The sequence below is a fragment of the Neolamprologus multifasciatus genome, chromosome 14, assembly GCF_963576455.1.
Source record: "Neolamprologus multifasciatus chromosome 14, fNeoMul1.2, whole genome shotgun sequence".
NCBI classification, from domain to species: Eukaryota; Metazoa; Chordata; class Actinopteri; order Cichliformes; family Cichlidae; genus Neolamprologus; species Neolamprologus multifasciatus.
Window position 1 is genome coordinate 20,943,845 of NC_140452.1, and position 26,581 is coordinate 20,970,425.

Consider the following 26,581-nt stretch of genomic DNA (forward strand, 5'->3'; position numbering starts at 1 on the left):
AATATTTATTGCTCTCATTTAATATTTTTATTAAAGATTTATAACACCGCTGTCAGCATACTAACTAAATAATACTGCACAGAAAGATTGTCGCTCAGGTTTTAAATGAAAAATGCTGGTCTGAGCCCAACATTAACTTCACCATGCAGTACGCTGGACGTTAGCAGGACAGCCAAAACAATAACAAACCAACAGGAAAGAAAGAGCAGTTTGGGGGTATTTCCCAGCTCCTCTAGACAAACAACTTTTCTTTGTTTGCTAGCTTTTCACTTGACTGCAAACAGTAGTCAAATTACACAACATGACTAAAGTCTCCTCACTTGTTTAGCTTCACTTGAGACGTTGGTAAAGTTTCAAGTTGGTAAAGTTTCAAGTTGGTTGTTGGTAAAGTGCAATGCTGGTTGGGAAGCTTTTATTATACCCATTAGCGCTACGCATGATGTGAATGTGCAGGAAAAAGAGAAAGCAATATGACTGTAAAGTAGGGCAGGGCAATATGGCCAAAAATATTTATCACGATATATATTTGAAAATTTGCAATAACGATATAACTGATGATATAATTGACGTGAGACAAAATACTTTACAACTCCACAACTTTATTAGTGCAAAAAAACCCATCAATGTATTTTCACTTAAACAAGCAGCTGTTTTTTTTTATGTGCATTAAAGCTATACACAAATTTAACAGTATAAATGCAAATTCCTTGCTGACAGTTTAACCACAAGGCATTTCCAGTGGAAATGGGCCGACATATCCTGAGCATAACCATGTATAATATCCACAAAACTTAAAAAGAGGTTTTACACACACAATACGGTAATATTATGTTGAAGCACAGTACGTATTACTCCGCGAGGCTCCTGACTACGATAGCCGTAATGCTCCGACAGCCGTAATGCTCCGACAACCCATCAAGCGGTGCGGCTTTGTAGCTTAGCAAAGTCACACTAAAACATTTTTTGGCAGATTTTTGGGCGCCGTGTACCACATAAAATCAGTTCAGTAATAATGATGACCTGCTTCCATGCTCTACCAAAAAATGTGCTTTGATGTGTATCTGACGGACAAAAGCCAAACCAGTTCCACACCACTGAAGTTGCACCATTTTTACAAACCAATTCTGGTTCATCTGTTTCATTCGACGATCCGCTTTCACCCTTCTCATTCTCCGTTGTCGCCATGCTTTGCAATTACATCCTGATTTTATGCTCAATTCCTTTAACAAAACTCCTTATAAAAAGATGCACACCAGAGAGAGGAGAGTACCCCAATCACCAACTCTTTTGCTTTTTTTTCTACTCTTATATCACCATTTACAGACAGAGTTCTGTTGTTAATTCTGGCTCCTGATTTTCCAGATCAGACTAATGTTCTTTAGAATATTAACTAGTTTAGTATGAAAAACTGAACACAACACTCCATAAAGCACGTCATACCTAAATGTGTGGCTATCATTTAATTTATTGACATGCCCAGTGATTACAGCAGAGCATAGAAATTAATCAACCAACAAACACCGTCTTGTTAAGGCACAGATTAGAATACATTTAACCTACAATGCACCACACACTACACAGCAGCTCCATTACCTACAGCTGGTTGAACAGGATGTTGCCCCCCTGCTGTATAACCACAAAAAACCCTCACAAAGGAATATTTCCATTTCTGTCTACGGGCCCGGTTGCATTTCAAGACTCCTGATAAATATTTAACAGACCACAGCTCAGGTCTACACTCTGAAAAATATCTTAGCATATTCAAAATTACCTTTCCCCTGGATTTCATATTACAATGTTATATTCTTCAAAAGACAGCACAGCTCTTTGCTATGTGCATCTCAACTAACGCTGCATCTCAGCTGGACTAGAGATTTTTCTGATATTCTGACTGCTACTAAAGGTGAAAGAGGCTGTGTCAGTGGTTGGTTTGTCTGATGATGATCACTTTGCAAACAGCAAAGACACAGCACTGCCCTGTTTTTTATGATTAGTGTTTATATTAAACAATAAGGCTGCGGGCAATTAGCAACAGAATTGCAGCAGTGGGCTAAATTTGCCTTTAATATTAAATGAGGTGATAACTTCTCAGTGAGAACTTTAACTAACTAACTAAATAAATAAATAAATAACAAGATTGCATAACTTCCCAGCTAAATCTAGCTCTATGAAAACCACTCTATTCCTCTTACTTGACTGATAAAAAGAGCTCTGGGCTTTGGTTGGCACCTTCAGGCAATCACCACCCTTGTTTTTCAGAAGCAGGGCTTTGTCTGTCATAGAAAGCTTTTCAGACCACCTAAGGGTTTTTGTTTTAAACCAAGTAAACACAATAAGACATTTATCTATCAACATAAAAACAACAAGCACATATATAAATATAGAGCCTATATACAACATATTAATGGCTTCAACTTTAAAGAGGATAAAAAGGTCAAACAAAGAAGAGAAAACACTCCAATCGGGTAAACTTCCCCCTCTCCAAGTCTGCAGTGAGCGAATACCAGTAACACCGACATGCAGATGCAAAGAAACACCTTGCACATGAAGATGTATGCACATGCATGAAATGCGTTCCCAATAGTGATTTAGTTTATCACTTTCCATGTTGCCTTTAATATTTATATTCGATTCACACTAACTTGAACACTATATTAAAGACTGTTTGGCTATACCTCATTCTGTTTCGTAAAGGTCTACTTTTTCCTTCAACACACAGACAGGGGTAACCATTTTAAAGAAAGGACCAGTGTTAGGAACACTGCTCTGCTGGGTGTGACTGTGGGGCAACAGCACAACGTATATACGTCAAGGGATCAAACGCAAGTGAAAAAACCCAAAAAAGCTAATAAGGGCTTGGAGCTTTGTTTCACAACTACAATGAAGACAGTAGCTGAAAAAACATGATTTAACACAACAACAACAACAACAACAACAACTACTACTACTACTTACAATTTCTTTAAAATAATAATCCATCCTTCCCAAACCTAAAATGGTAAGGCCTCTGAAAGTCAGGGAAACCCTAGAGAAAAGCCCCCAAAGGCAGAAATACCCCTTGATAGATTTCCATCTTTGTCATCACAAAGCTTCTGAGAAGGATGATGATCACAATGCAGTCAGCGTGAGTGTGAAACAGGTAGGGGAATGTTTTTTTTGTGGGGATTATCATTTAAGCCATGAGAAAAATCCAAGGAGAAAACCCCCACTATACTAAAATTCAGAAAAGAAGAAGGTTCTAATATCATTCTATATTTATCTATTTATTTTAAGTAAATGTCGACTTTAGACATTGACTTTCCTTTGTGCGTTTCTGTGGGTGTGTAGAAGCAGATAGCTTTTAAGATCAAAAGCAGCATGGGTGTGGAAACCAGGTGTCTATGTTAAAATAAGAAAACAAAAGAAGGGTTTTTTTTTTCTTTCTATAATGGGTGTGGCATATACACATTTTCTGTCAAACAGCAATGATGGAGTTTTGTTGACTGAGCTGAAGCCAAAGTCAAACTTTCTTTAATCCAGTGAGGCTGTGCATAATTCATCCTTGGATAAACACAGAATAAAGCCAGATACGACATAGGCGATAGAGACACACATGGCACTTAGAGAGCCCTCCATTTAAATCTATGGGAGAATTCTGGTGGTAGAGGTCTTGAGCCACAAATCTGTCTTACTTAGGAATGTACCTTGGATTTGAGTATTTTATTATACTACTAATAAATATGATGCATTATGAAAACGCACTGAGAAAGGTCTGGCTAAAATGAAATACAAGTAATGAGGAAACCAGGGAGGGACTATAAAGAAAATTAATGCTGACTCTTGAGAGTAAAAGTCTAGGTAAACTAAACCACTGGAAACTCCAATGAGCAACCGATCGAGGTTTCAACCAACTGAAACTGTCTTAACTAGCTTAATTGATAAGAAATGATGGTCCACAAAACGGGGAGTGCTGTCATGCCAGCGCAAAAATCTGATTGACACACCTGTGCACCAAGCTGTGTTCAGCTCCCTGAGAACCAAAAGAGAGGCTGGAGAACCTCCTGCTCACTACTACCACCACCATGGAGGGGAGAGGGAAAAAAAAAAAATCCTTCACGCTCAACACTTATCTACTAGCAAAATACAACTTCTCTGGACCCAACTTGGGGAGAACAAATGCAATAAGTTCAATTAATGAAAAAGGAAGGACCTTTGATTTATAAGCCACAAATCTGTACAGTAACACTTAAAACTGACAAAAAGTGCAAAGGCTAACTGATTTAAGCGACACGCAATCAATCTGAACCTCTCGTTTAGCTTGCACAGCTATGTTTAAATAAGCACCCTCTAAATTATTCGTAGTCATGTGACGTTGCCCATTGGTTTGCGAGGCTCCATCTGAAACGCATACTGTGCATTTTGACTGTCACCAAACCAGACATGACAAGCACAGTGGTGGATATCAGAAGGTAAAAAGGTAACCTGCCGTGAATCCTATCACCTTACCTGCCTAGTAAATTAGTTGCCAAGCGGAATGTTTCTGGAAACTAAATTACTAAACAATTAAACAACAGGATACAGATCAGACTGACTAATCAAAAAGTGACAACACACTGAAACATTGATGACAACTAGCAAGGGCAGAAATATCAACTGGACTAGTCACGCACATCTCTAACCCTGCAATGATTTAGGCCTGATTTAGACTTCAGCGGGGAATCTTTGAAAGGCCTATGACATCACCTACATAACTGGCTGATGTCATTGATTGTGTTGGTGCATTATGTGTTAATTACCGTGTGGTCATTCGTGGTGTGTGAATGTTAGAAAGTGCTTACATGTAGAAAAAAAAGTGCTTGAATGACGGGTGAATGAAACATGTTATATGAAAAAAAAAAAATTGAGCGCACAAGTAGGGCTGGGCCCCATCATACCGTTCACGGTAAAACCGGTATAATGTTAGGCAATGACAATCCACCAAGCACCGCTTGGTGGATTGTCGGAGCATTACAGCTACTGTAGTCAGGAGCCTCGCGGAGTGATACGTACAGTGCTTCAACATAATATTACCGTATTGTGTGTGTATAACCACTTTTTAAGTTTTGTGGATATTATACATGGTTATGCTGAGGATATGTCGGCCCATTTCCAATGGAAATGCCTTTTGGTTAAACTGTCAGCAAGAAATTTGCATTTCCACTGTTAAAATTTTATATAGCTTTAATCCACATAAAAAACGGCTGCTTGTTTAAGTTAAAAATACACTGATAGGGTTCTTTTGCACTAATAAAGTTGTGGAGTTGTAAAGTATTTTGTCTTGTGTCAATTATATCAACATGTATTATAGTTATCGGAAATTTTAAAACATATATTGTGATAAATATTTTTGGCTATGCACAAGTAGAATGGAAAATCGCTGTATAAGAACCAGTCCATTTACTACAGTCTACAAAATAAAGAGCATGTTTTATCAAAAAGTTTTACTCTCAAATGAGCCATTTTTAAAAATCACTACAACCGCGGATCATTTTAAAAGCTTTACATAATCTAACAAAGCAATGTGCTTTCATAATTCCTTGTCTTTGTTACAGAAAAACATTTGAACATTTACATTATATCCAAACTACTATATATTTTTTTCGTCTCTGGTTCAGCTTTTCAAAGTGAAGCCAAAACACAAGCAGGAGTCATTGGATAACTGAGTTTATTTGAATGAGTGTGAACACTGGGACTTAGAGGACTAGTATCTTGGCAGGTAAACATGATCTAAGTCCTGTTAATGATCAAACTGAGCCACGGTGAACTCTTTATACCACAGTTCTGACTGCCTGTGGCAGTTATCTCCATATCTTTGAATTTCATCTGTTATGTCACCACATTTATAGACAAGGGCATGGTGGAAAAAGAACAAAAAATAAAATCACATGCACCATCTTGTTGCCCAAGACATGGAGTTGGTTATTTTTTTTTAATAAAGAAGAGAGTTCAAAAGCAAAGGCCCATTTGCACATAAGTGCCTCCGAGGTCTTTCAGGGGAGCAGATAGTTTGTGTTCTGTATCTATTTTTGCTACACGCTGCTGGGGATAAGTCTCCTGACCCTGGAAAGGAACACAAACGGGCTTTTCAGTGGCAGCAAAAAAAAGGAAAAAGGAAAAAAAAAAAGAAAGAAAGAAAAGACAAAGAAAATAAGTTGTTGTGAAGATGCTGCGCAATCACGGCATCTGACTATGGTGCTGACAAAGATTATTTCTCTTAAAAAAGAGGAATAATGTGCAAAAATATTTCTTCCAAAAACAGACTGTAAAGCTGCGCTTTTACTGCCCCCCAGTCGATTGGTTACTTTTAACACTTCAACTGTGAAAAAGAGGGAAGAAGGTGCTTGAATGCTATGGGAACTAAATTTATTGGGTTGGTGCCTAATGCTAAACAGGGCTGTGGCAAAGAAAGGAGGGGGCCCAATGAAAAATTAGTGTGAAGAGCAGACAATCAGCTGGTCACTGTTCCCATTACCGCCTTGTTTGGATTCAAAACGGGCCATTTGGTTTCCAAGCAGGCTTCGCAAAATGAGAAAGTCAGCTGGGAAATGACATCTTAAGGGCACTGCATGAGAGCACTATCTGAGCCAAGCAACATCACTAACAAATGTGATTCGTTGATGCTTGAATGCGACTCAGGGGGTCCCTCAACAGTTTCCTGTATACCACTGGGGGTAGAAACTTGTGCAACAGAGAGAAAGGGAAAAAAAAAAAAGAAAGAGGGATTTTTGTTTTGTTTTGTTTTGGTTGGGGGGGGGGGGGTCCTGCCAGCTTAATTTGAATAGCAAATAGCACGAAAGATTAGCATTCCAATGGAGCTCTCCATACCAACAGACCCCTCCCACAGCACTAATCACAGAGAAAGACTGAGGAATGCTGAGAGCCTTGTCACATGCAGTGAGGCATTTTTCAATGACAGTGCAAGATGGCGGTTAGAAAAGAAAAACAAAAAAAGAAACATAAACAAAACAAACAAACACCCAAAACAAACTAGGCCACCAACAAGGTCTTCACCTCATTGAAAGACAAAGGAAAATCTATCATGTGGCTCTAACATAGTAATTCCATCACCAAAGATGTAACTTGGAAGCTAGAACTAGCCTGCCAAAGGGTCCAGTTTGGCTTAGTGTTTCTGGTAGGCCCTACAATTTATGATTTTTATAAAATCTTGGTTATGGCTGAGGGGAAATTTTCAGAATGTGCCCATTTACTCTTTAAGAGAAAAATATTGAGTGGATGGTGTTCTATCATAGGGCTGTTCAATATAACAATATATATCGGATGACGATATCAAAACGTCTATCGTTTCATTTTACGCTATCGTTTGTTTCGTGGTGTCGCAAAATAAACAGTTTACGGCATTATTTTTTCATTGTTTTGATGGTCACTGTGGTGGCTATATTAATTTCTTAAAGTTCTCTCTTTCTCTTATATTTAATATAACCACGCTACGGACGGACAAGTGCCTGTTTTTATGCGTTGTCGTTAGCAACAACCGGGGTAAAACCATCGCATGTCCGCTTGTTTATTTCCCACATAAACCTTTCACAATAAAGCTCAAGATCCTGTTGAGACTTTTCAAAATAAACTGAATCACGTGAAAGAGTATGCAGAGTATTTACGGATGAGAAGCAAAAAAGAGCCGTCAGGTGCTAAAAAATAAACCTTAGACTCAAATGTTAGAACAGGCTTTTCCCCGCAGCACGCTGTGTAATAAATACTCACAAAGAAAATGGCGGCCGTTACAACTTATGTCTAAAAATGTATAGTTTCATGCATCTGTTAAAACACTCTACTCCAGGTACACGACGCCCAGCTGGAAACACTTCACGCAAGTCGAGCTGCCCGAGATTCACAGAATTTACAGAAAATGTTACATTTTTGTGATTTATATCGTTATCGGGACGATAGATGTCTTATATCGGGATATGAGATTTTGGTCATATTGCACAGCCCTATTCTATCATATATTATTTTACAATGGGTTTTATCACCTGGCGCAATAAAGCAAGTTAGACACTCTTGACTTGCACAGATATGGATATTTTTTCCACAACTAAAGCTCAGGAAGATGATCTCAACTCCTGCTCATGACCTTCTATCTCACACTGAGATGCCTTAACATTTTATCCCTGCCTGAGGTGCTAATTACCAAGCCCAGACTGCAGCTCCTCTCACTCTTCCCATCTCCCTATATTCTACTCAGCACATGAGCAGACATGTCTTTGTCTGTGTGCCACATCGCTGCCAATGATGCTATGTTGGGTGCATGATTTCTCTGTGGAATCACTACTCACAGCGAGCAGAACGCAAATATACAAACTCTTTGGATCTCTGTGTATGTACTGTGGGCCAAAGGTGGCACCTAAGCTTTTCTAAGGTCACATTGGGCAGGGGTAGGCAGCAGAGGTGGTCGATCAATAAATTTGTGCTTTAGGCCTCAGGGGAGCTTAGAAACCTTTAACCATTTATTGATTAATCTTGACAGGTTACCGAGGGGAGAAACATTTACTAAATTTAACCATTTAAACTGAATCCTGTAGTCAATACACATCCTTCCCTGGAAGTAAACAGTCTACAACCACAACAAAGGACATTTGTCTCAGGCTTTTTTGTTTTTTAACCATTTTAAAAATATCAGTGTCTTTTGCTTTGGGACAGGTGAACGAATGAAGCTCAAATGTAGCCAGCTCACACCAACACCATTTGTCGGGGTATTTGGCATTATAACTTGCGCTCATGTGATTAGGTATCAGAATAATGAGCTGCCATAACCCCTTTGCTAAATGCATTCACTGCACAGAAATATGAGCAGGTTGTGGTCGTACTGGGCAGCTGTTCAAGAGCGCAGACTACAAAGCAATTTCAGCATACCCGGGATATCTTTTTCTTATCTGGCTTCTGCATGAGCTTGTTAGGTCTGCAGCGCAAGTTACCAATGGAAATGGTAACCTGCCCTGAAAATCCTAAGCACCACATCCTGCTCTGTAGTAAGAGCCACATGAGTATGAAATGCGTCTGATCACATGATGGCAGCAAACAAACCACAGCACGGAAATCCGTAAGTTTCAAATCTGAAAGCTGTGCTGGAAACTTACAGTTCATCTCTCTGACGTTGTGACAGCACCATCGTGACGGGGTAGTGTGGGCGGAGCCGGATTTTATTTATTAAAAAAAAAAAAAGAAAAAAAAAAAAGAAGAAGAAGGTGATTCCTGTGCAACCGCTGCGCTCTCCTCGGTCAGGAGATGAGCTGTGCTGATCCAAGCAACACAGATTAGGTCAGGTGGTGTACTCCAATGACAGGTTAGTTTTGCCCAGACTAAGACTCAGATTAAGAGAAGAGGGTCGCAGGAATCTGCCCCCCGAAAGCTGGCTGACTCCGGGGAGAAGAAATGGAGAGCCTGCAGACCAGTCACCAGCTGAGTGTATGCTGCATCTGCAGGGGAGAGAAAAAGAGAAAGTCAGCATTAGGTATGCATGACAGATAACATGTAGAGTGTGCTGCACCAGTTTAGCAAAGACACTGTCAGCGATGATGGAAAAAACTGAACAATAAAGCAAAAAATCATTCCATAAACTGCTCATTCATTCGATTTTTTTATTTGTTTACTTTTAAATATTTTCATCCACTTCTGTTATCTGTCTGCACATTCTGTCATGACACAACTCTCGTCTGCTCTTGAAGCAAATGCCTCTCCGTTCACATACAAGAGCTGACCCACATTCTCCTCCCAGGTTGCCAACAGAAAAGAAAAACAGGACATGGCAGAGCGAGTATGAGTAACGGCTGTGCTCAAACTCCCCTGTCCCCATCATCTCGTTATGATATCACCTCAGGAGCTGACTTGGCTGATGGCATGCTTTTAAAAAAAAAAAAAAAAAACATCCATCAGTGGTAGTGGGAAAATAAATGTATTGTCAGGGTTAAAGTATTTATTTGAGGAATAATAAATGTCAATGAAATGTTAAGAATGTCACGATGAAGACTATTTCTATACTGCATCATTGTCTTGAAAAAGCACTTTAACAAACCAGGTACCCAACAGAGTAAGCCTCTTAATCTACTGGGACTACCCTCAGTAAATCTCTGCCAGAGCACTAAACAAAAGGTACAAACTAAGCCAAATTACTTCAACACCTGCAAAAAGCTGACAAAAAATTACAGCAAGGCAGACTTCCAGACACAGGAAACAATGTAAAGTAGACATGAGATTTGCTGCCTGGGAAACAGGCAGTAAAAGAAACCGTTATTTGGCTACAGAAGAGATGAGGAATAGAAACACCCCAGGAAGCTACAATGAAGAAAACAATCACATTGCTGATTTTAGATGCAGGAGTTGCATTACCACAAGGAAAAGAGTCCTCCTATGCAATGTGTTTCTGTTTGCAGAAAAAAGGAGAAAAGCTAAATAATTCTAGTTGGTCAGATGTAGGACTGACCAACCTGTTAAAGTACTACTTTGTATTGCTTGCTTATTCATTTATTCATATTCATATGTTGTAGAGAAACTGATTAACAGTACACAGCCTAACGTGACCAGCAGCTAACCTCTGGACCTTGATGTCACCACCTGACAGCAGTCCAAATGTCTACTTACCCCTGACTGTGTGTGCCTTACGGCGTGCTGGCTGCTGCCCAAAAACACTATCAGAGTGCAGCAAAAATATTCTAACAAGCAGGCACTGAAGCTAAAAATGTCTCCCTCACTCCCTCCATATAAAAAAAAACAAACTACCACACAAAAAAGGCACCAAATGCATCAACCTTCACAACTGCCAGTGTGTGTGAAAATCAGGTCATCTGCCACATATTGATACGTCTCTCTGCATTGCTGGCAGGTCTCATCGCTGTGTGTATCCATTAACGTGTAGGACTCCCTTCTCTGAAAAACTCATTTGCGGCTTCAGCATCGAGCAAAAATGTTTGCACAATAGCACAATCAGGCTAATTGGCTCAGCACAAAATGTTGTGCCTCGATGGAAAGGGAGGGGTATGAGCCGCAGCCAGGGGTGCATCTATAAATCTGCTCAAAGGCAGTCAATAATGGTAATGCGTCTTCCTCCCAGTGATTGTCTTGTCTTTGTGCAGGACCAGGAACGGTACAACGACAGAGCCCTTTACATTAATGATGCTGACTGGGAGATGTGTTCAATTTGCTTACGAGTCCCAACAGATTATCTGATGTTAGGAGACCAATTCATACATACTAAATGAACACTGTGTACTGTACATACTCTGCATCTTTTGTGGTTAAGAATGCAACAACAGCAGTCAAATGTAATGAATCCTTCCCAATCAGGGTTTTTACTCATTAATAAAAATAAATAAATAAAATATTGGGGGCCCTCCAGTTATTCTAGCCAGCTACATTCATTAGCTCAGACACACAAATTGGTACTAAAATAATGGACTAAAACAAAATACTAAAATTCACTCACCATAAGTAAAATGTACTTCCAGAACAGTCTGCATCACACCTCAGACCATAAAATTACTCAGATAATCCATTAAAATGCTCCAAAAGTCTCCTAAATAACTACCTTTGTAGATGAGTTACAGTAAAAATGACCCCACTCAGAGTTATCAAGGGTAAACTGTCAACAGAGGACAAACTCATTTTTGAACCAGGCTGCAAAAATGCTTTTTAAACCTGTTAAGTTGGGTGTTTTAACATGTGAGTGTATGGGTGCTTAACTTTCTTCTGGAGGCAGCTTCAAGTAGCCATTAGAAGCACTGCAGTTTATTGCACTTTTGCTTCTGCTTCATTTTTTAGCTTCAGAGTTTGCCTCTTGGCTGTTACCTCTGAGACCTCTCAGACTAGAGTTGGATGTCTAGAGACTTTTACGTGGTCTTGGTCTTGTCTTGGTCTCGAAAGACTTTGGTCTTGTCTTGGTCTCGGATCCCTCGGTCTTGTTGTCTCAGATCGACATAGTGGTCGGGAGATTTGGAGTCAACAGTATCCATGACACACAACGTAACGTTCGATAATGTGTCATGCACAAAAGCATCAGCTCTAAGAGCCGTGCTTAGAGAGTGATTTGTAGTGAATCAGAAGAGTCAACTCCCATTGAGCGAGAGCCGGCTCCTCACTTAATTTCCTTTCGCTACTCAGCTCTCACACAGTGGCTCAGCTATGCTCCAATCCCTCCATATTGCAGCCAATCACATGCGAGGATATAGGATAATATCATTATGTGAAAAACAGAGAGGGTGAGAGACGCGACAGTCAAGTGGAGCGCGTGTCTGTCCTCTCAGTTATTGAGTGACAGTAGACAGCGGTGAGGAGGGCTGTGCGAGTGCATCGCAAAAACACATAAATATGCCTGACACCCGTAAACGAAGCAGCATCTGGCTGCAGTTTAAAGACTTTTTTGTCTCGGTCTTAGTCTCATCTCGATTTTGTCTTGACTCTGTCTGTCTTGGTCTCGATACCCTCTGGTCTTGATATTGTCTTGGTTAGGGCTGGGCTATATCATACCGTTCACGGTAATACCGGTGTAATTTTGGGCAACGATAGGAAAATTAAATATCGCGATAGAATATGGGTAAAACGCGCATGCGCACTGCCTATGTTTACATACGCACATGGCGGCAACGCAGAATGAGAAGAGCGAAAGCGGATCGTTAAATGAAACGGATGAACCAGAACTGGTTTGTTAAAATGCTGCAACTTCAGTGGTGTGGAACTGGTTTAGCTTTCGTCCATCAGATACACAACAAAGCACATTTTTTGGTAGAGCATGCTAGCGGGCCGTCGTTATTACCGTGTTGTTTGGAAAATACGGGACACTTAAAATCATTCCTTTGATTTTTCTGAAAATCGACAGTGCCCCTTATAATCCCGTGTGCCTTATGTATGAATTCTGGTTGTGTTTACTCACCTCAAAACGATTTTATGTACACGGCGCTTGAAAATCTGTCAGATGTTTCAGTACGACTTTGCTAAGCTACGAAGCCACACCGCTTGATGGATTTTCGGAGCATTACGGCTCTGACAGTACGTATCACCTCGCGGATACGTACTGTGCTTCAACATAATATTACGGTATTGTGTGTGTATAACCTCTTTTTAAGTTTTGTGGATATTACACATGGTTATGCTGAGGATATGTCGACCAGTTTCCACTGGAAATGCCTTTTGGTTAAACTGTCAGCAAGGAATTTGCACTGTTACATTTTTATATAACTTTAATGCACATACAAAAAACAGCTGCTTGTTTAAGTTGTGGAGTTGTACAGTATTTTGTCTAGTGTCAATTATATCGTCAGTTATATCATTATCGCAAATTTTCAAATGTATATCGTGATAAATATTTTTGGTCATATCGCCCTGCCCTAGTCTTGGTCTTGGTTTAGGCGGTCTTGACTACAAGTCTATCTCAGACAAACATTTGCGCACAAGCTGCATTTAAGCAGATAACCCAAGGCTGGTCTCTACACACTTAAAAAAAAAAAAAAAAAAAAAAAAGTGGGCCACCTGACTGATAATTTGAATCCAAACAATTAAAATTTGCAACAATTGTTTAAAAATACCTGAGGCAAAATGTCAACAAAAGAAGAAAAGAAAAAGACTCAAAGAAAACAACGTAGATGACGACAAATCCCCAAACTAATTCGATATCTAGTCCTGACACGTCACCATAACACTATGACTTAACCTTATGCCGCCAGCCAAATATTACAGACGAGGTATGCACAAAATTTTTGACTACCCATCCCATGGTGTCTGAACAAAGGAATAAGCTGCTATGGCGTGCAGAAAAGAGAAACAAAAATACCACAGTCTAAAGTCACACGTGAAATAGTGTTCCAGTAACTAGTCACAAAATATTGCAGCAATGCTGACAAAGCTGACTGTCGCAAACCCACTGCTACATTGGATTCACAGCTCTCTGGTTGTGACGTTATGTCGTCATCATCACCCCCCCCCCCCCCCCCCCGCCCCCTTAAATGTATTCTTTTAAAAAAAAGAGAGAAACAAAAGAGAAGAAACAAAAATACCACAGCCTTTTTTTTCCTTTTTTTTTTTAAAGGCAAACATCTCAAACAGCTGGAATGTGGAGCACCTTCATTTACTCTTACAGACTCCACGTCACATGCCCTGGGAACAACATCACAGACTGCATTTTTTACATAACAACAAAAAGAACTATTATCAATCATGTGAAATTATGAAGTGTTAAAATACAGCAGAAACAGTCAAGTTTGGCTGGAGAAGGCTGGCAAAGCTTGATCAAACAAGAGCACAGACCAAACATAAAAAATCCAGGTCAACACCTGGGGGACAAAAGTCACTGAATTACAGAAGGGGAATGGCTACCAGGCTAAACTACTTTACCGAAGAGGAGGTACACCTATGCATTAGAGTCTTTTGAACAGGTTTGTGATTTTAGATCTCATAACCATGCAAACAGAATCAAAAACGACGCTGTCATATGACCTGAACACTTACACGCTGACACATTTAGCTACTGAAGCAGATATAATATGATGTTTTCAAGACTTGGGCTTCAACAGAGCAATAAACATAATATATTTAACAGCTAATGTGCACATATTAGAGGCTTATCACACAGGCAGTAATTTAGATGTCGACACACTTTGGCTAATTTAACATACAAAGTGATAAAATTAGGAAATACGCTGTGGAGATGACTGCTTCCTGACAAGACTAAATAGAGGTTTTTCAAAATCAGATAACTAAAGAAATCTCAAGCTTGATGACACACAATGGAAATATCCTCTCCACTCTAATAACACTCAAATGCTAAGTTTCTGTGAATGGCTGTTCTTGATCAATCACTCAGGCAGAGACCATCTAAAGACCTTTACCACTAACTGATAATGCAACTGGGGGAACATCTGGCTCGGCTCCCAACGTGCAGCCGCTACAACCCATGAGGTGCTTGTCTTAGTTAACTGGGTTGGTAGCAGTCACTTAAACCTATTAAATTACATGGGTAGTAAGATAGCATAGTTCTCCTGAGATTAATAGAGGAGATTTCATTAGGAGAAGCATGATCTCTACAGATAGCTTCAAATGCATGACTACAAAAATATTTGAGTAGTGCACAAGACAGAAAAAAACCTACTCCTTGCTCTCAAACAGCTGTTTTATCTTCTGGAAGAGCACCCCCCCCCCCAAAACATCCACACCCACAGAATGGGATAGACACTGAACAGAGAGGAAGCTGTAAAGGACAACAGATCAATGTTACGCCAATAAGATGCTGAACATGCAGGCGAGAGCAACACCATTGAGGCAGGTTAGCCTGCTACATTTATACAACAGCAAAGAGGTTTGTTATAAACCATGTATGAATCCCTCCAGGCCATTCACCGCACACCAACAAGCTACTGGCTGAAATTATTAGGACTATAAATATAGAGCAGAGGTTAATTCTGCAAGCAACTATGGTGACTATCATACAAATGGTGGATTGCTATCAAAGCATCAGCCTCTACAACTTATTTACAGTCTCACTACAACATAAATACTTTCTGTAAAGTATAGCAGAATATCTGGCAACGTGTGAAAACAGTCATTTGTAGGATGACTGGCAGTTGTTGTTGGCAGATTGGTTAATGACCAGTCAGCTTAGCAGTGGGCAAGCTGTCTGGAAGGTGAACCTCTGTGCCATCCACTATAGCAAAGGCAAACAGCCTCTCTCTCTGTCTCTCCCTCCCTCAATACTCTCTGCTGACAGAAAAAAAGGGCACATTTTGCTCCTTTCTCGCAAAAATCTTCACATTTTACACAACTATTAGATGACAACCCCACAACATCAGTGACTCTTTGCAGTTTTGCTGATGGACTAAAAGCAATTTCTAAAGCTTCCCATTGCAGTGAAACACAATTGGTGCTGCTGTGTTTCCAGTGCTGACAGTACTGAATGGGGCCTGGCTACAGAGATGCACTTATTCAAATCAACTGCTGATAAAAACTCAGCACAGACGAGAAAAAAGCGCTGTCAAGTAAAAATCAGCTCAGCACACTGTATATTTTATACAAATACAACGCTGCTGTTCTTAAACTAAAAATTTAACTTTGAACTATTTTGACATCATGGACAGTCTGTATAGCTACATTTTATGACATTGAAAGAAAACTGCATAAATTATTACTAAACTTCGTGTGGACTGTGCAGATTTAAAAAAAGATCAAGCAAATAGCAGACCAACTTTCACCCACAACAAGACCAAAGAAATTTGCAGCATTTGGCATCAGTGTTTAAGAGATAAGTGTGTGCATATCATAATAGTATTACACGTGACAGGTCCCAACAACCGCTACTGTCAAAAACTGCATTGCTCCTCAAAATGGCTGCAATTGAGAGTCCTTTTAAGTCTGTCACAACCTACAACACAATCGCAAACACCTGCATGGAGTGTAAGACGTGTTGAATGCCGTTTAAAATAAATATCAACATCCCACAGGATCAGCTGCAGGACACTTACCAGGCGTGGCTGATCCTAGCTCAAATTAATGGTTTATCCGATCTGAAAACAAGGTTCACGCAAAGTAGCGACAACGTACTCTCTCCCATGAGACTGCCAGAGCAAAGACTAGCATTCATCCCCGTTTTCACTAGACTCTGAATTCATACAACGAGACACAGAAAACACGGCAGCGAGGCACACATGCAAACACGTCGCCTCCTCCTGCGTGCTCCACCCTGATTTTCAAACACCGTGCCAACAACACACGGCGTGAAGCAGCCCACGAGTGTGACAGCAATGATGGGAGCTGCCTCAGCCGAGCATCCATCAAGCAGTGTGACAGCGACCAGAGAGGGGAGAAACGCACCCGGTGACAGGTCACGGGAGCAACTGGGCTGACTGATGTCGAAACACAATAATATCTGCACAATAAACCACACGACGCCTGAACGTCACTCACAACCGCTTCCAAATGCTAACGCCGGGGCTGCACCGCCGGTTAACGACAACAGAACCACACGGTGCGAGCGGTCAGGTGTTTAAACGAGACACAGGCCTAACATTTCCAAGAATAACCCTCTACTTGGAAATGCATTCAAGCATGCTGCAGAGGTTAAGAGACTAGGTTGACAGGCACAGTTACTGTACTTCTAACTACGCTAATTACTTATTACTAACTTAAGGTGGACGCCATAAGCAGCACAGTTGGCACTGATATACCTTATCACTGAAACCTTCTCCAAACTTACTCTACTTCGGTTTACCTGACCACAACGCCAGTCGTTATCATTATCTTATTCCAGGTTATCTTCAGCTAAAGTTAACGTTAGCCAAGTTAGCTCCAGAAAGTTAGCTCGCTCATTTAACTTCAATCAAAACCGCACTTTGTATTCCAGCTCAAGTATCTACATTTAACTAAAACAGCAAATAATAACGGCTTAAATGACAGCCAGTGTTCAAGTGCTGTTTGTCGGCACACAAGGACAAACTCCCACTGACAGGGTACCTGCTGCTCCAGTCCAGAGCGGCCTATCCGCCATTTTGAGGCACAGAAAGGAGGTGCACGGACTGCAGCCACATCGTCATTTTCCCCACCTAACGACGGATTCCTTCGACCGTCGCCGGCTTCATAAATGAAAACTGCTCGGACTTACCCTATTGTTCCTGGCCGTGAGTATCCTCAGACGTCTCCGACGGCAACACGACCCGCCAGGGCGTGAAATTTCCGCTCCCAAAACCTGGTCTTATGATGTGGAGGTAAACTGTGGCCGTCTTGTCTCCTGTCGGCTCCGCTCGCTTGTTTTTTTTTTTCGTACACTACCGCATTCGACTTCGGCCGGGTACGCGCGCGGAATTCGCGTTCACGCCATCACAGGAGCGCGCGCGCCCTTGGTCGTTATTTTATTTGCCTGTTAACTCTTAGATTGCGGCTTCTCATTAGTATGTTTTAAATAGAGGGAATTGTCCTAAATGTCACGAGTGATTTAGAGACTTACTAAACTCACAGAAGGGCACCTTTTTATTTAGTGCTTTAATTATTTTTTGTACTTTACACGCCAATTCTAGGACATTTCTCAGGTAAATTCCTTTTTTATTACCCCCCATCTTAGTAAGCTTTATAAATAATCTTTTTACTTATAAAACTTGCTGAGTATGAAAATATGTACCATGTTTAAAACCTTTACTTTGACTGACAGCAGCTGCTGAAATTAGATTTTTTTTCTTTTTGGTGTTGTTACTGGTTCCTCTTTTGTACCAGCTGAGACACATGTCTGTCAGTTATTTACAAATAGACTGATACCGATCAAGAGCTGATACTGATGTTCCTCAGATACACAGTCAAGAAAGGGTTTTTTTTTCCCACAGGACCATACATGCAGTTCTGTCAAAGCAGTATTGAGTATTCCTTTCATATGAACGGGAGTAAGTAGTAGCCACTGCCAGATGCTGCTAATCAAATGCACTTGATTACCTGAGCATCTCTATAAAGGCATAAGTATTGGTAGTGTTTTAACACAATGCCAAAATCTTCTCAGTAGTGGAGGTCCCAGAAAACTCACTTCAAGGTTAGACCTTAGAGCCTTCAAAGAAAAATCAAGAACCCAAGAGCTACAGCTCAGACTCTATGGTTTGCAAGTTAAATGTGAAAGTTAATGCAGTTCGTGCATAATTAAGAAAAGACTGAACAAGTGTGTGTTGTGCTGCCAGAAGAAAGAGACTTCTTTCTAAAAAGATGATGGCAACATGCCTTAGTTTTGCAAAGTTGCATCTGAACACCCACAAGACATTGGGAACGTCCTTTGGACAGACAAGACAAGCACAAACATCTCATATGAGTTTAACAAGCATGCCGGTGGTGGTTTGATGACTTGGGCTTTTTTCAGAGCTACAGGACCTGGGCACCTTGCAGTCACTGAATTGGCTGTGAAGTTCTCTGAATACCTAAGTAGTCTGTAGAGTCACATGTGAGGCCATCTGTATGACAGCTGAAGCTTCACTTGATGTCATGCAACAGGAGAAAAGAATCAAGGTGTTGCAATGATCCAGACCTCAACCTAATTGAAATACTGGGGTGAGCCCACTAAAGAGCTATGTATACATTAGGTGTACTTAGTGTTTCCATGGGACTGCGTCGAGTCCTTGAAAACCTTTTCACATCTGCACTGGCTACTTGCTATAAAACCAATTAAAAACATATAAAAAGTTGATTAAAAAAAATCTGAACAGATCTTTCACTAGTTTTATTTGAATCCATTTTTAATATAAAAGCATACTCAGACCAAAAAATAATTAATTATTTTGTAAAGAGCAACACACACAAATACCACACACCATCAGGGGAAGCAGACTCAAACACTAGGCTTAAGAAGTCTTTGTGGAGAAGAGATTTCATCAGCGAGAGAACACAAAACCCTCAAACAGCCAGTGTTTTCACCATCACACAAAGACAGTATTGCAGTATGACCAGGAGCAGTGAAATGCATATTTTACGATAGATATTTGCCCTTTTTTTTATAAGATAGTTTGAGCTCTTTTTAACTTTAAAAAGCTACTTTGCACAGAGCCCATATGAGCAAGTTCAGTGTTTAATCTTTGAGTATTTGTCCTTTAAGTAAACATTCATTCTCCATGACCTGCTTTGCATTTTTTGTTTTACATTCAAATTGCAAAGTTCTGCAAAATATGTGTGAATGAATACACTTCATAGTTTTATATTATTACACTTTGCCCCCCCCCCCCTCTTCTGGAGATAACCTCAAACAAACATCTACAGCATTCAGGAAAGAACCTACAGTAGAGTCAGATTGATGTCTCCAACTAAAGTGAAAAGCTAAGTGTTGAAAGGGCAGCAGAGCATCTCTGTAGACAATTTCCTGTCTCTCAGGGAGTTTCATAAACTATCGTAGCGTCAGATCATTAAATGTTCTGCTGCAAACATTTTAGAACACGTTTAACAGCAGGCAGAACTACAAATGTGCTAAAAATTAAAGTTGTCACATCCTTGCTAAATGTCAAAACTTATTGGTATTTTAAAATTAATCAGAATCTCATGTAACGTTTACAGTAATGCAATTTAATGCATTTCCAGTACATCTGGCTATGCTAGAAGAGATGTATGTTTCTGAAGTCCATGAGCATACTTTTCTAAATCAAATACAGCATGTGCATATCTGAACTTGCACGGTGACATTTCCTGTCATGTAGGTCAAACGTTTGTCCTTCACATACAGAAGAATGTTAGAGTGCCACCTTTTGGACACTGTCTGTATTACTGCTGAATGCCACTTGGAGAGTAGGTGGGGAAGAAAATAATAATACAAGAAAACCAGAAGACATAATCACAAGGCTTATGTCAGCTTTTTGTTGTTTTGTTTTTTTAAAGCCATCATCCTGCTGGTTTCCATTCAGGATAGAGAACAGGCACATGCTCAGCTGTTGTTGGTTCAGGAGCAATCTGGAAATCACTGTAGTGACCTCATCTCCTGGTGTGAAGAACTCATCTTTCATCGTTTTGTATAAATCATTCTTCCAGTACAGTAAGAAGGCAGACTTCCAACAAGTAAAATTCTTTTTAAAAAAAAAATGCATCATCGCTCTATTGCTTTAATCACTCACATCTTTCCATGAGAGGAAAAACATTAAGTTTACAGCAAAAACAAGCCTTTATCAGTCTTTTTTGGTACATCACTGAGGCAGCCCTTCCTTTTCCCCCCACGCCCCCCTCTCTCCTAGTTTTGGTGACGCCGTGTACCTGTCGACACACAGCACAAGAAAGTTAACTAAAATGGCTTACTGCTCGCTCCTGTCTGGGATTCGGCTCCGTTACACATGAAGAAAATAACAAATCACATAACGAGAAAACAAAAATAAAAATAAACAACCAGCAACGATAAGTCTGTCATCACTGCCGATGTCAAGAAGCGATGCGGTTAATTTCAGTATATCAGCGGATTTTTGGGGCCCAGAAAAGAACCCAGTTTACCGTGTGCAGAATTATTAAAGATTTGGAAAGCCAATGTTTTCTCAGCCTCTATTCAAACTATGCGAGGAAAGCCCCGGCCAACAGATTTGAGGTCAGACTACACAAAGACGCACACTGTCAAACACACAAACACACATGCACATATTCTTTCACTGTGCAAAAATAGATATTTGAACACAGCTAACTATATATATAGATAGATAAATCTACTGCTTAAGGTGGACGTTTTCTTTTTGTTCAAATCTGTGTTTCCCATACACATCAATCAAGTACTTGTCTAATAGAGATTTATACATCGTTTTTCCATTTCTATACATTTTCTAAAAAACAGACATGGCTTTAAATTAACTGATGATGAACAGGCAATAAAATTCCTTCTTACTCCCCCCTGTGCACTTTTACAAAAATAATCCATAAAAAGAAATTAAAAAAAAAAAAAATCAAATCAACCTAAATGATTAGTTGTGAGCTCGCTAATCTGTGACTGCGCTGGAGAAACGGGAACCAGAGGATACAGCATGCACCCTCCTGGGATGTCTCAAGTACAAATGACAGAAAGATCAAATTAGTTCACTATTGAGGACACGTGTGAATGATGGGTGCTCGCTGCAAGGCGGCTCAATGAGCCACTAACAAGGGAAGTTTACATTCAGAAGCCCAACTTGAAAAATGGCAAATTTAGTAACTGGTCTTTTCTGGTCTTAGTGCACAGTAGAAAGTACCCCTGAGTTCAAGGACAGGGTAGGATCCACCACGAGTGGGTGGCTACTTGCCCGAGGATCTTCGAGGCTCTTTAGGCAATGACGGGGGCAGAATATGGTCCTGGGCCAACAGCGCTGTGGAAAGTTTGAGCTGAGAAGAAGAATGGCTTGTGTGTGGGGGGGGATTATGGTAGAGTGGATAAGGCTCTGGTATAAAATGTCATGGTCATTCTTGGTCTCCCGCCCCCGGCTGAAACCCTCGTTTCATATTCATCAATTCTAACACAGCTAACACGCTCTAGGGCTTCATCACCAGGTTCTCGGGATTTTCAGATTGCACAGTACAGTGGTTTTACATTGTTTGTACTTTCTCCTCCCCTATATCCCTACTTTGTAGGAAATTCCTGCTCAGTATTCCTTTCTCCTACAGTTCATCAGTCTGTGTCTGGACTACCCTGACCCCTCCCCTTCCTCTTTTTTTAATTAATTAATTAATTTATTTATATTTTTTTCATTTATTTATGTTGATTTAGACTGCTCGGCTTTCGAGTCCACAGGCTTTGTGACTCATCCATCACAGCCCGTCTTTCTCTCCCATAGCAGAAAATAGCTGTGTTGGCCACTACTCAATATTAATCGATGGGAATTTTGTCTTCCAATTCCAGTGAGCGGTCCTCAGCAGGCTCCTCGCTCTTTCCCAGCTCCTGCAGCTGCTGCCGCCTCTGCACCTCTGCCTTCAGGTTCTCCAGATCCTTTGGGCTGGGGGAAAAAAAAAGAAAAAAAAAAAAAAGAAAAATTAACACACAACTCCCTAAGATAGAAGAAATCCTGAGCCTATAGTTATCCCCATTCATGTCACAGACATGCTCCCAGAGAACAATAGTGCTTTTCCATCTTTCAGTGCTTTAGCTACACACTAACCACACCTTCATCTCAAGGATTCAAGGAGCTTTATTGTCATTTGCATCACGTGTTTACATGAGGTGGAACAAAATTAAATTATAAGTCATTATTTACTAGAAAGCATGTGGTCCAATATCAGAACAGGCACACAGATTTCTGTCTGCAGGATTTATGGTTGTATAGGCACACATACATCCACACAGCCTGTGTAGCTTAACACTTTCTTATCCTAAGTCAAAGCATTTGTGGAAAAATTGGAGAACTACTGCTCAAGACTACTTTAAAAATAATACTAGAAAGTGTGACACCCTGGAAGCAAAATACAAAGAAATCAGGTGTCGCTCAAGACTTTTGCACAGTACTCTAATGGCCATTTTCTGGGATGGATTAATTCAAATATAGGAAGTGAGTATAATGACCCAAAAGAGTGAAATTTCTATAAAATCTTAACTAAAGCAAAGATTGCATTTCCAATCTTAACACTCTCGGAGAACCAGGGTTACGCTAATAACCAAATAATTTCCCCATTTATTCAGTTCCACAGTTTAATGTCTGAGGAAGCCACCGACTTCCAGCATGTTATGAGATTACCAACCCATATACAAGCAACAAAGAGCAGTAATGCTCCTTTACATGTCTACCTGAGAGGTATAAAGATGATGCCATTGATGATGTTGAGCTGGTCCAGGATGGTGGCCATGCTGGGTGCAGTGAACTAGAAAATCAGAGGGGGGAAAAGGGGGACGAAAAAAAGCCATCAGCACTGCACATTTGGACATAATCAGCTGGAAGCACAAAAAACCCCAAAATGACTTGGAACATTTACCTTAAGGGGCATAATGCTGGCGTTAGAGCCATTTTTGTAGATCTCATTCATGGTTCTCTGCAGAGCTACAGCCTGCTGCGTGAGATACTTCAGATACTCAGAACTCTCCTTGGTCTTCTCATGGGCCTCGCCCATCTGACAGGAGGAAAAAACGTTAGAAAAAAAACTGCTTCATCACAACTGGTAAAGTTAAAGTGTATGAACTGCTGTGGAGCATACCTGGTTCTTATAAATGGTGTAACCCTCCTTCTCGTGCTGTAGTGCAGAGCGGAACTCAGCCTTGCTCTCATAAACTCTTGCAACCAAATGATGACTGGAAAAACAATAAGGCAGTTATAATACAAACCATTATGCAATTACTACTTTTATTCTAATGCATATGAATGAATAAATCAATCTACCCACCTGAGGGCTACTTTGAGGGACCGAGGTCCGTGGTACTTTGTGTTGATGGTCAAAGCGTTCTCCAGGAATCTCAGAGATAAATCGTACTCCATGACTCCATGCAGCACCAGCCCGATGTTACTCTGAGGAAGTCAGGAACAAAGTTCAATAATTTTGCTTTTTCCCCACCTTATGAGAAATAACGTTAAAGCCAGCAGGCGAAGTCCGCACTCACGTCGAGCAGAGCCATCTCAGGGTGGTCCTCCCCACAAATCAACAACATGAGGTATCGAGCGCGGTACAGAAGCTTCAGAGCAGTCGAAAGCTGGTTGTTGGCAAAGCAGTACAGGGCCAAGTGCATCTGACAAATGAAAGGAACAAACAAGTTTAGAAGGATATTAAACATGGTCAACATGACAAACATGAGTTCCTCCTCCATCTGGTAGCTTACATATTCTTGAATTGTGTTGGGATGCTCGATGCCAAGGACTCTTTCACTCATCAGAACAGCCTTTTGCTGATTGCTGAGAGCCTGCAGGTAAATAAATATTAAAAAAAACAAAAAAGAGCCATTCAGCACCACAAAAAATCAGCATGGACCTTATAAAAAAAAAAAAAAGGAAGCGTTGCACATCTGTACCTACCTCAGGGTGATCTCCCAGGATGTAATTAAGGCGCGCCAGCAGGCGCAGGCAGGAGCAGATCTCTACGTGCATGGCTCCGTACACGTTGTTGAAGAGATTAAGAGCCTCGTTGATCAGCTCACATCCTTCCTTCAAGAAACCTGAGGGCGGTATAATGATTCATTTAGATATATTAGTACAAAAGGAAGAAGGGTTAATGCTCTGAAAAAACTTTTTTTTTTTTTTTTTTTTTTAAACAGCATGCAAACATCACCTTGCTGCACTTTGGCCTGCCCACTCTGGAAGAAGTGGAAGGCATCTGTGGCTTTGGGGTTTACATGTTTCACCACAGGGAAAATGTTCAGGATGTCCTCTTCTGTGAAGGCAGGCTTATGGCGGCTGTCAAAGTTATACTCCTTTATCAGGATCTAAAAGTCAAATAAAACACAAGTCTAAGAAAGGATGTGATGACCATTCAGTAAAGTGAGCGTGCAGTCACTACATAGTAAATGAGTTACCTGTATGCCAGTTTTGACTGAAATTTCTCTGAGCAGAGTGATTTTCTGGAGGCCGAATTTCTCCACAACTTGGTCGACACTTTCACTGTGCAATAAATAAATAGGTTTTATTTAGAAATACATACAAAGTCTCTACATTTGCTTGAGTTTAACAGGTGGGGTCCTTACCACTGTAGGGTAAAGTGATAATAGCTCTGGGCCTCAGAGGCAATGTTCTTCCACAGTTCACTCGGTGTCAGGCTGGCCCACGCCGTGTTGTCGCCACCACCGGGGACCCTGTTGCGACGTTTGCGGTTTTTGCGGCGTGACACCAGTTCATCGGGAGGCAGGTGGGCAACGGCGTCTGGGAAGGAGCTCAGGAAGCAGTTTAGGAAATGGCTCACAGCAGCAGAGAGGGCAGACAGCTCTACACCCTGCAGGAAAAAGCACGGATGAAAATAAACAACAGTTCGTTAATGTCTTTAAAAGAGAGCAGTAAATGTTGCACCATTAAATTTAACTAACCTGGAGGTACGTCTTGAATATATGTTTTGCGCATCTGGTGATCAGCTCAGTTATTCCTATTCTCTAAAAAAACAAAAAAAAAACCAGGAATTTTTTTTTTTTAAATTTAAACAGTGTGTGCTGATGCTATTGGTCAGATTTGAGGAATCAGACTCACATAGATGTGCTCCAGCTGGGCTTTGGCAGGAGTCTTCTCCATAAACTCCAGGACTGTGCCCAAATAGCGAACATTGATGCCTCTCTGGTGCAAAGCCTCCGTTAGTGAGGCTCCATCCATGGGCAGAGCGCTGTGGTCCAAACAGTCCTTCACCTGGTTATGAAAACACACAAACATGGCTTTAAACTCAGACACAGACAACCCTACGTGATAATTTGATGTGCAAGCATTTACTGAACAGACTTCTTATCATTGTAACAATGAAATTAGGTGCACAACTCCAATATAAAAATAGTTAAGTGCAGAAAACTACTAATAAAATACCATAAATATGCTTTAAATTTCCACAAAAACAGAAGTAGCATATCTGAAAGCATGCTCTGAATTATCATCAGACAAAGGGTAACAGTTCATACAATGACCAGGACTGAGAGCAGTCCTGATGATGTTTTGCAGTCTTTTGGGGTAGTGCGAGGTGGTGACATCTTCTATGGCAGCTAAATATAGGAGGTCCTACTAATTTGATCTCTGCAGTCGTGAAATTAATTTTTTTTTCCCCTTAAATAGTTGACAATTAAAACTTAATTTGACTCTCTCTATAAGAGTCTCCCAGCTGCAAAGGTTTTATACACCGGAAAAGCAAAAACAGAGTCGGTGAATAGTTGAAGCAGAACACAATTATGCTTTAATCATTTCATGTTAGACACTACCTGGGCCTTCATTTCCTTAGCCACACACAAGCCTTCATCGGGGAGTTTAACATGATCGTAATGTCCTTATAATAAAAGGCAAAAACTATTTGAATCCACACTCTTCACACACCAAGACAACTCAGCTGGATGTTTGGGAGCAGAAGCGTCACTGACCAGTGTTGGGACCTGACAGGAAACCAGGAAGGCAGCTGCGTCTTTGAGTAGCTGCTTCTGCTTCTGGATGTCGTCTGCGCTCTCTTCAGGGAACCGTACTCCTGGTTCAACACCACAAACACAATCATTGCTTTTTGTTGTATTCACTTTGTAGTAATC

At 40.6% G+C, this 26,581-nt stretch overlaps 2 protein-coding genes across 4 annotated transcripts in view; both read right to left on the reverse strand.

Moving 5' to 3' along the window:
- The window catches only part of LOC146503997 (lissencephaly-1 homolog), a 31,151-nt gene extending 21,920 nt beyond the window's left edge, over window positions 1–9,231 (reverse strand). Inside the window, exon 1 of the mRNA XM_085131712.1 lies at window positions 9,114–9,231. Within this exon, the coding sequence (XP_084987838.1) occupies window positions 9,114–9,145 (32 nt within the window). The 5' untranslated portion in view covers window positions 9,146–9,231. The remainder of the gene's footprint in view (window positions 1–9,113) is intronic.
- Window positions 9,191–26,581, reverse strand: part of cluha (CLUH binding protein of NUMT mRNA a) — a 30,906-nt gene continuing 13,515 nt past the window's right edge. For all 3 annotated transcript variants that reach the window (XM_085131698.1, XM_085131700.1, XM_085131699.1), the window contains exons 14-28: window positions 26,423–26,523; window positions 25,557–25,709; window positions 25,400–25,462; window positions 25,064–25,308; window positions 24,896–24,980; window positions 24,652–24,805; window positions 24,399–24,538; window positions 24,206–24,286; window positions 23,990–24,115; window positions 23,776–23,897; window positions 23,590–23,683; window positions 23,371–23,505; window positions 23,186–23,259; window positions 17,612–22,400; window positions 9,191–9,452 (exon numbers count right to left, since the gene is read on the reverse strand). In XM_085131698.1, coding sequence (XP_084987824.1) covers window positions 22,274–22,400; window positions 23,186–23,259; window positions 23,371–23,505; window positions 23,590–23,683; window positions 23,776–23,897; window positions 23,990–24,115; window positions 24,206–24,286; window positions 24,399–24,538; window positions 24,652–24,805; window positions 24,896–24,980; window positions 25,064–25,308; window positions 25,400–25,462; window positions 25,557–25,709; window positions 26,423–26,523 — 1,700 coding nt within the window. In that variant the 3' untranslated portion in view covers window positions 9,191–9,452; window positions 17,612–22,273. The remainder of the gene's footprint in view (window positions 9,453–17,611; window positions 22,401–23,185; window positions 23,260–23,370; window positions 23,506–23,589; window positions 23,684–23,775; window positions 23,898–23,989; window positions 24,116–24,205; window positions 24,287–24,398; window positions 24,539–24,651; window positions 24,806–24,895; window positions 24,981–25,063; window positions 25,309–25,399; window positions 25,463–25,556; window positions 25,710–26,422; window positions 26,524–26,581) is intronic.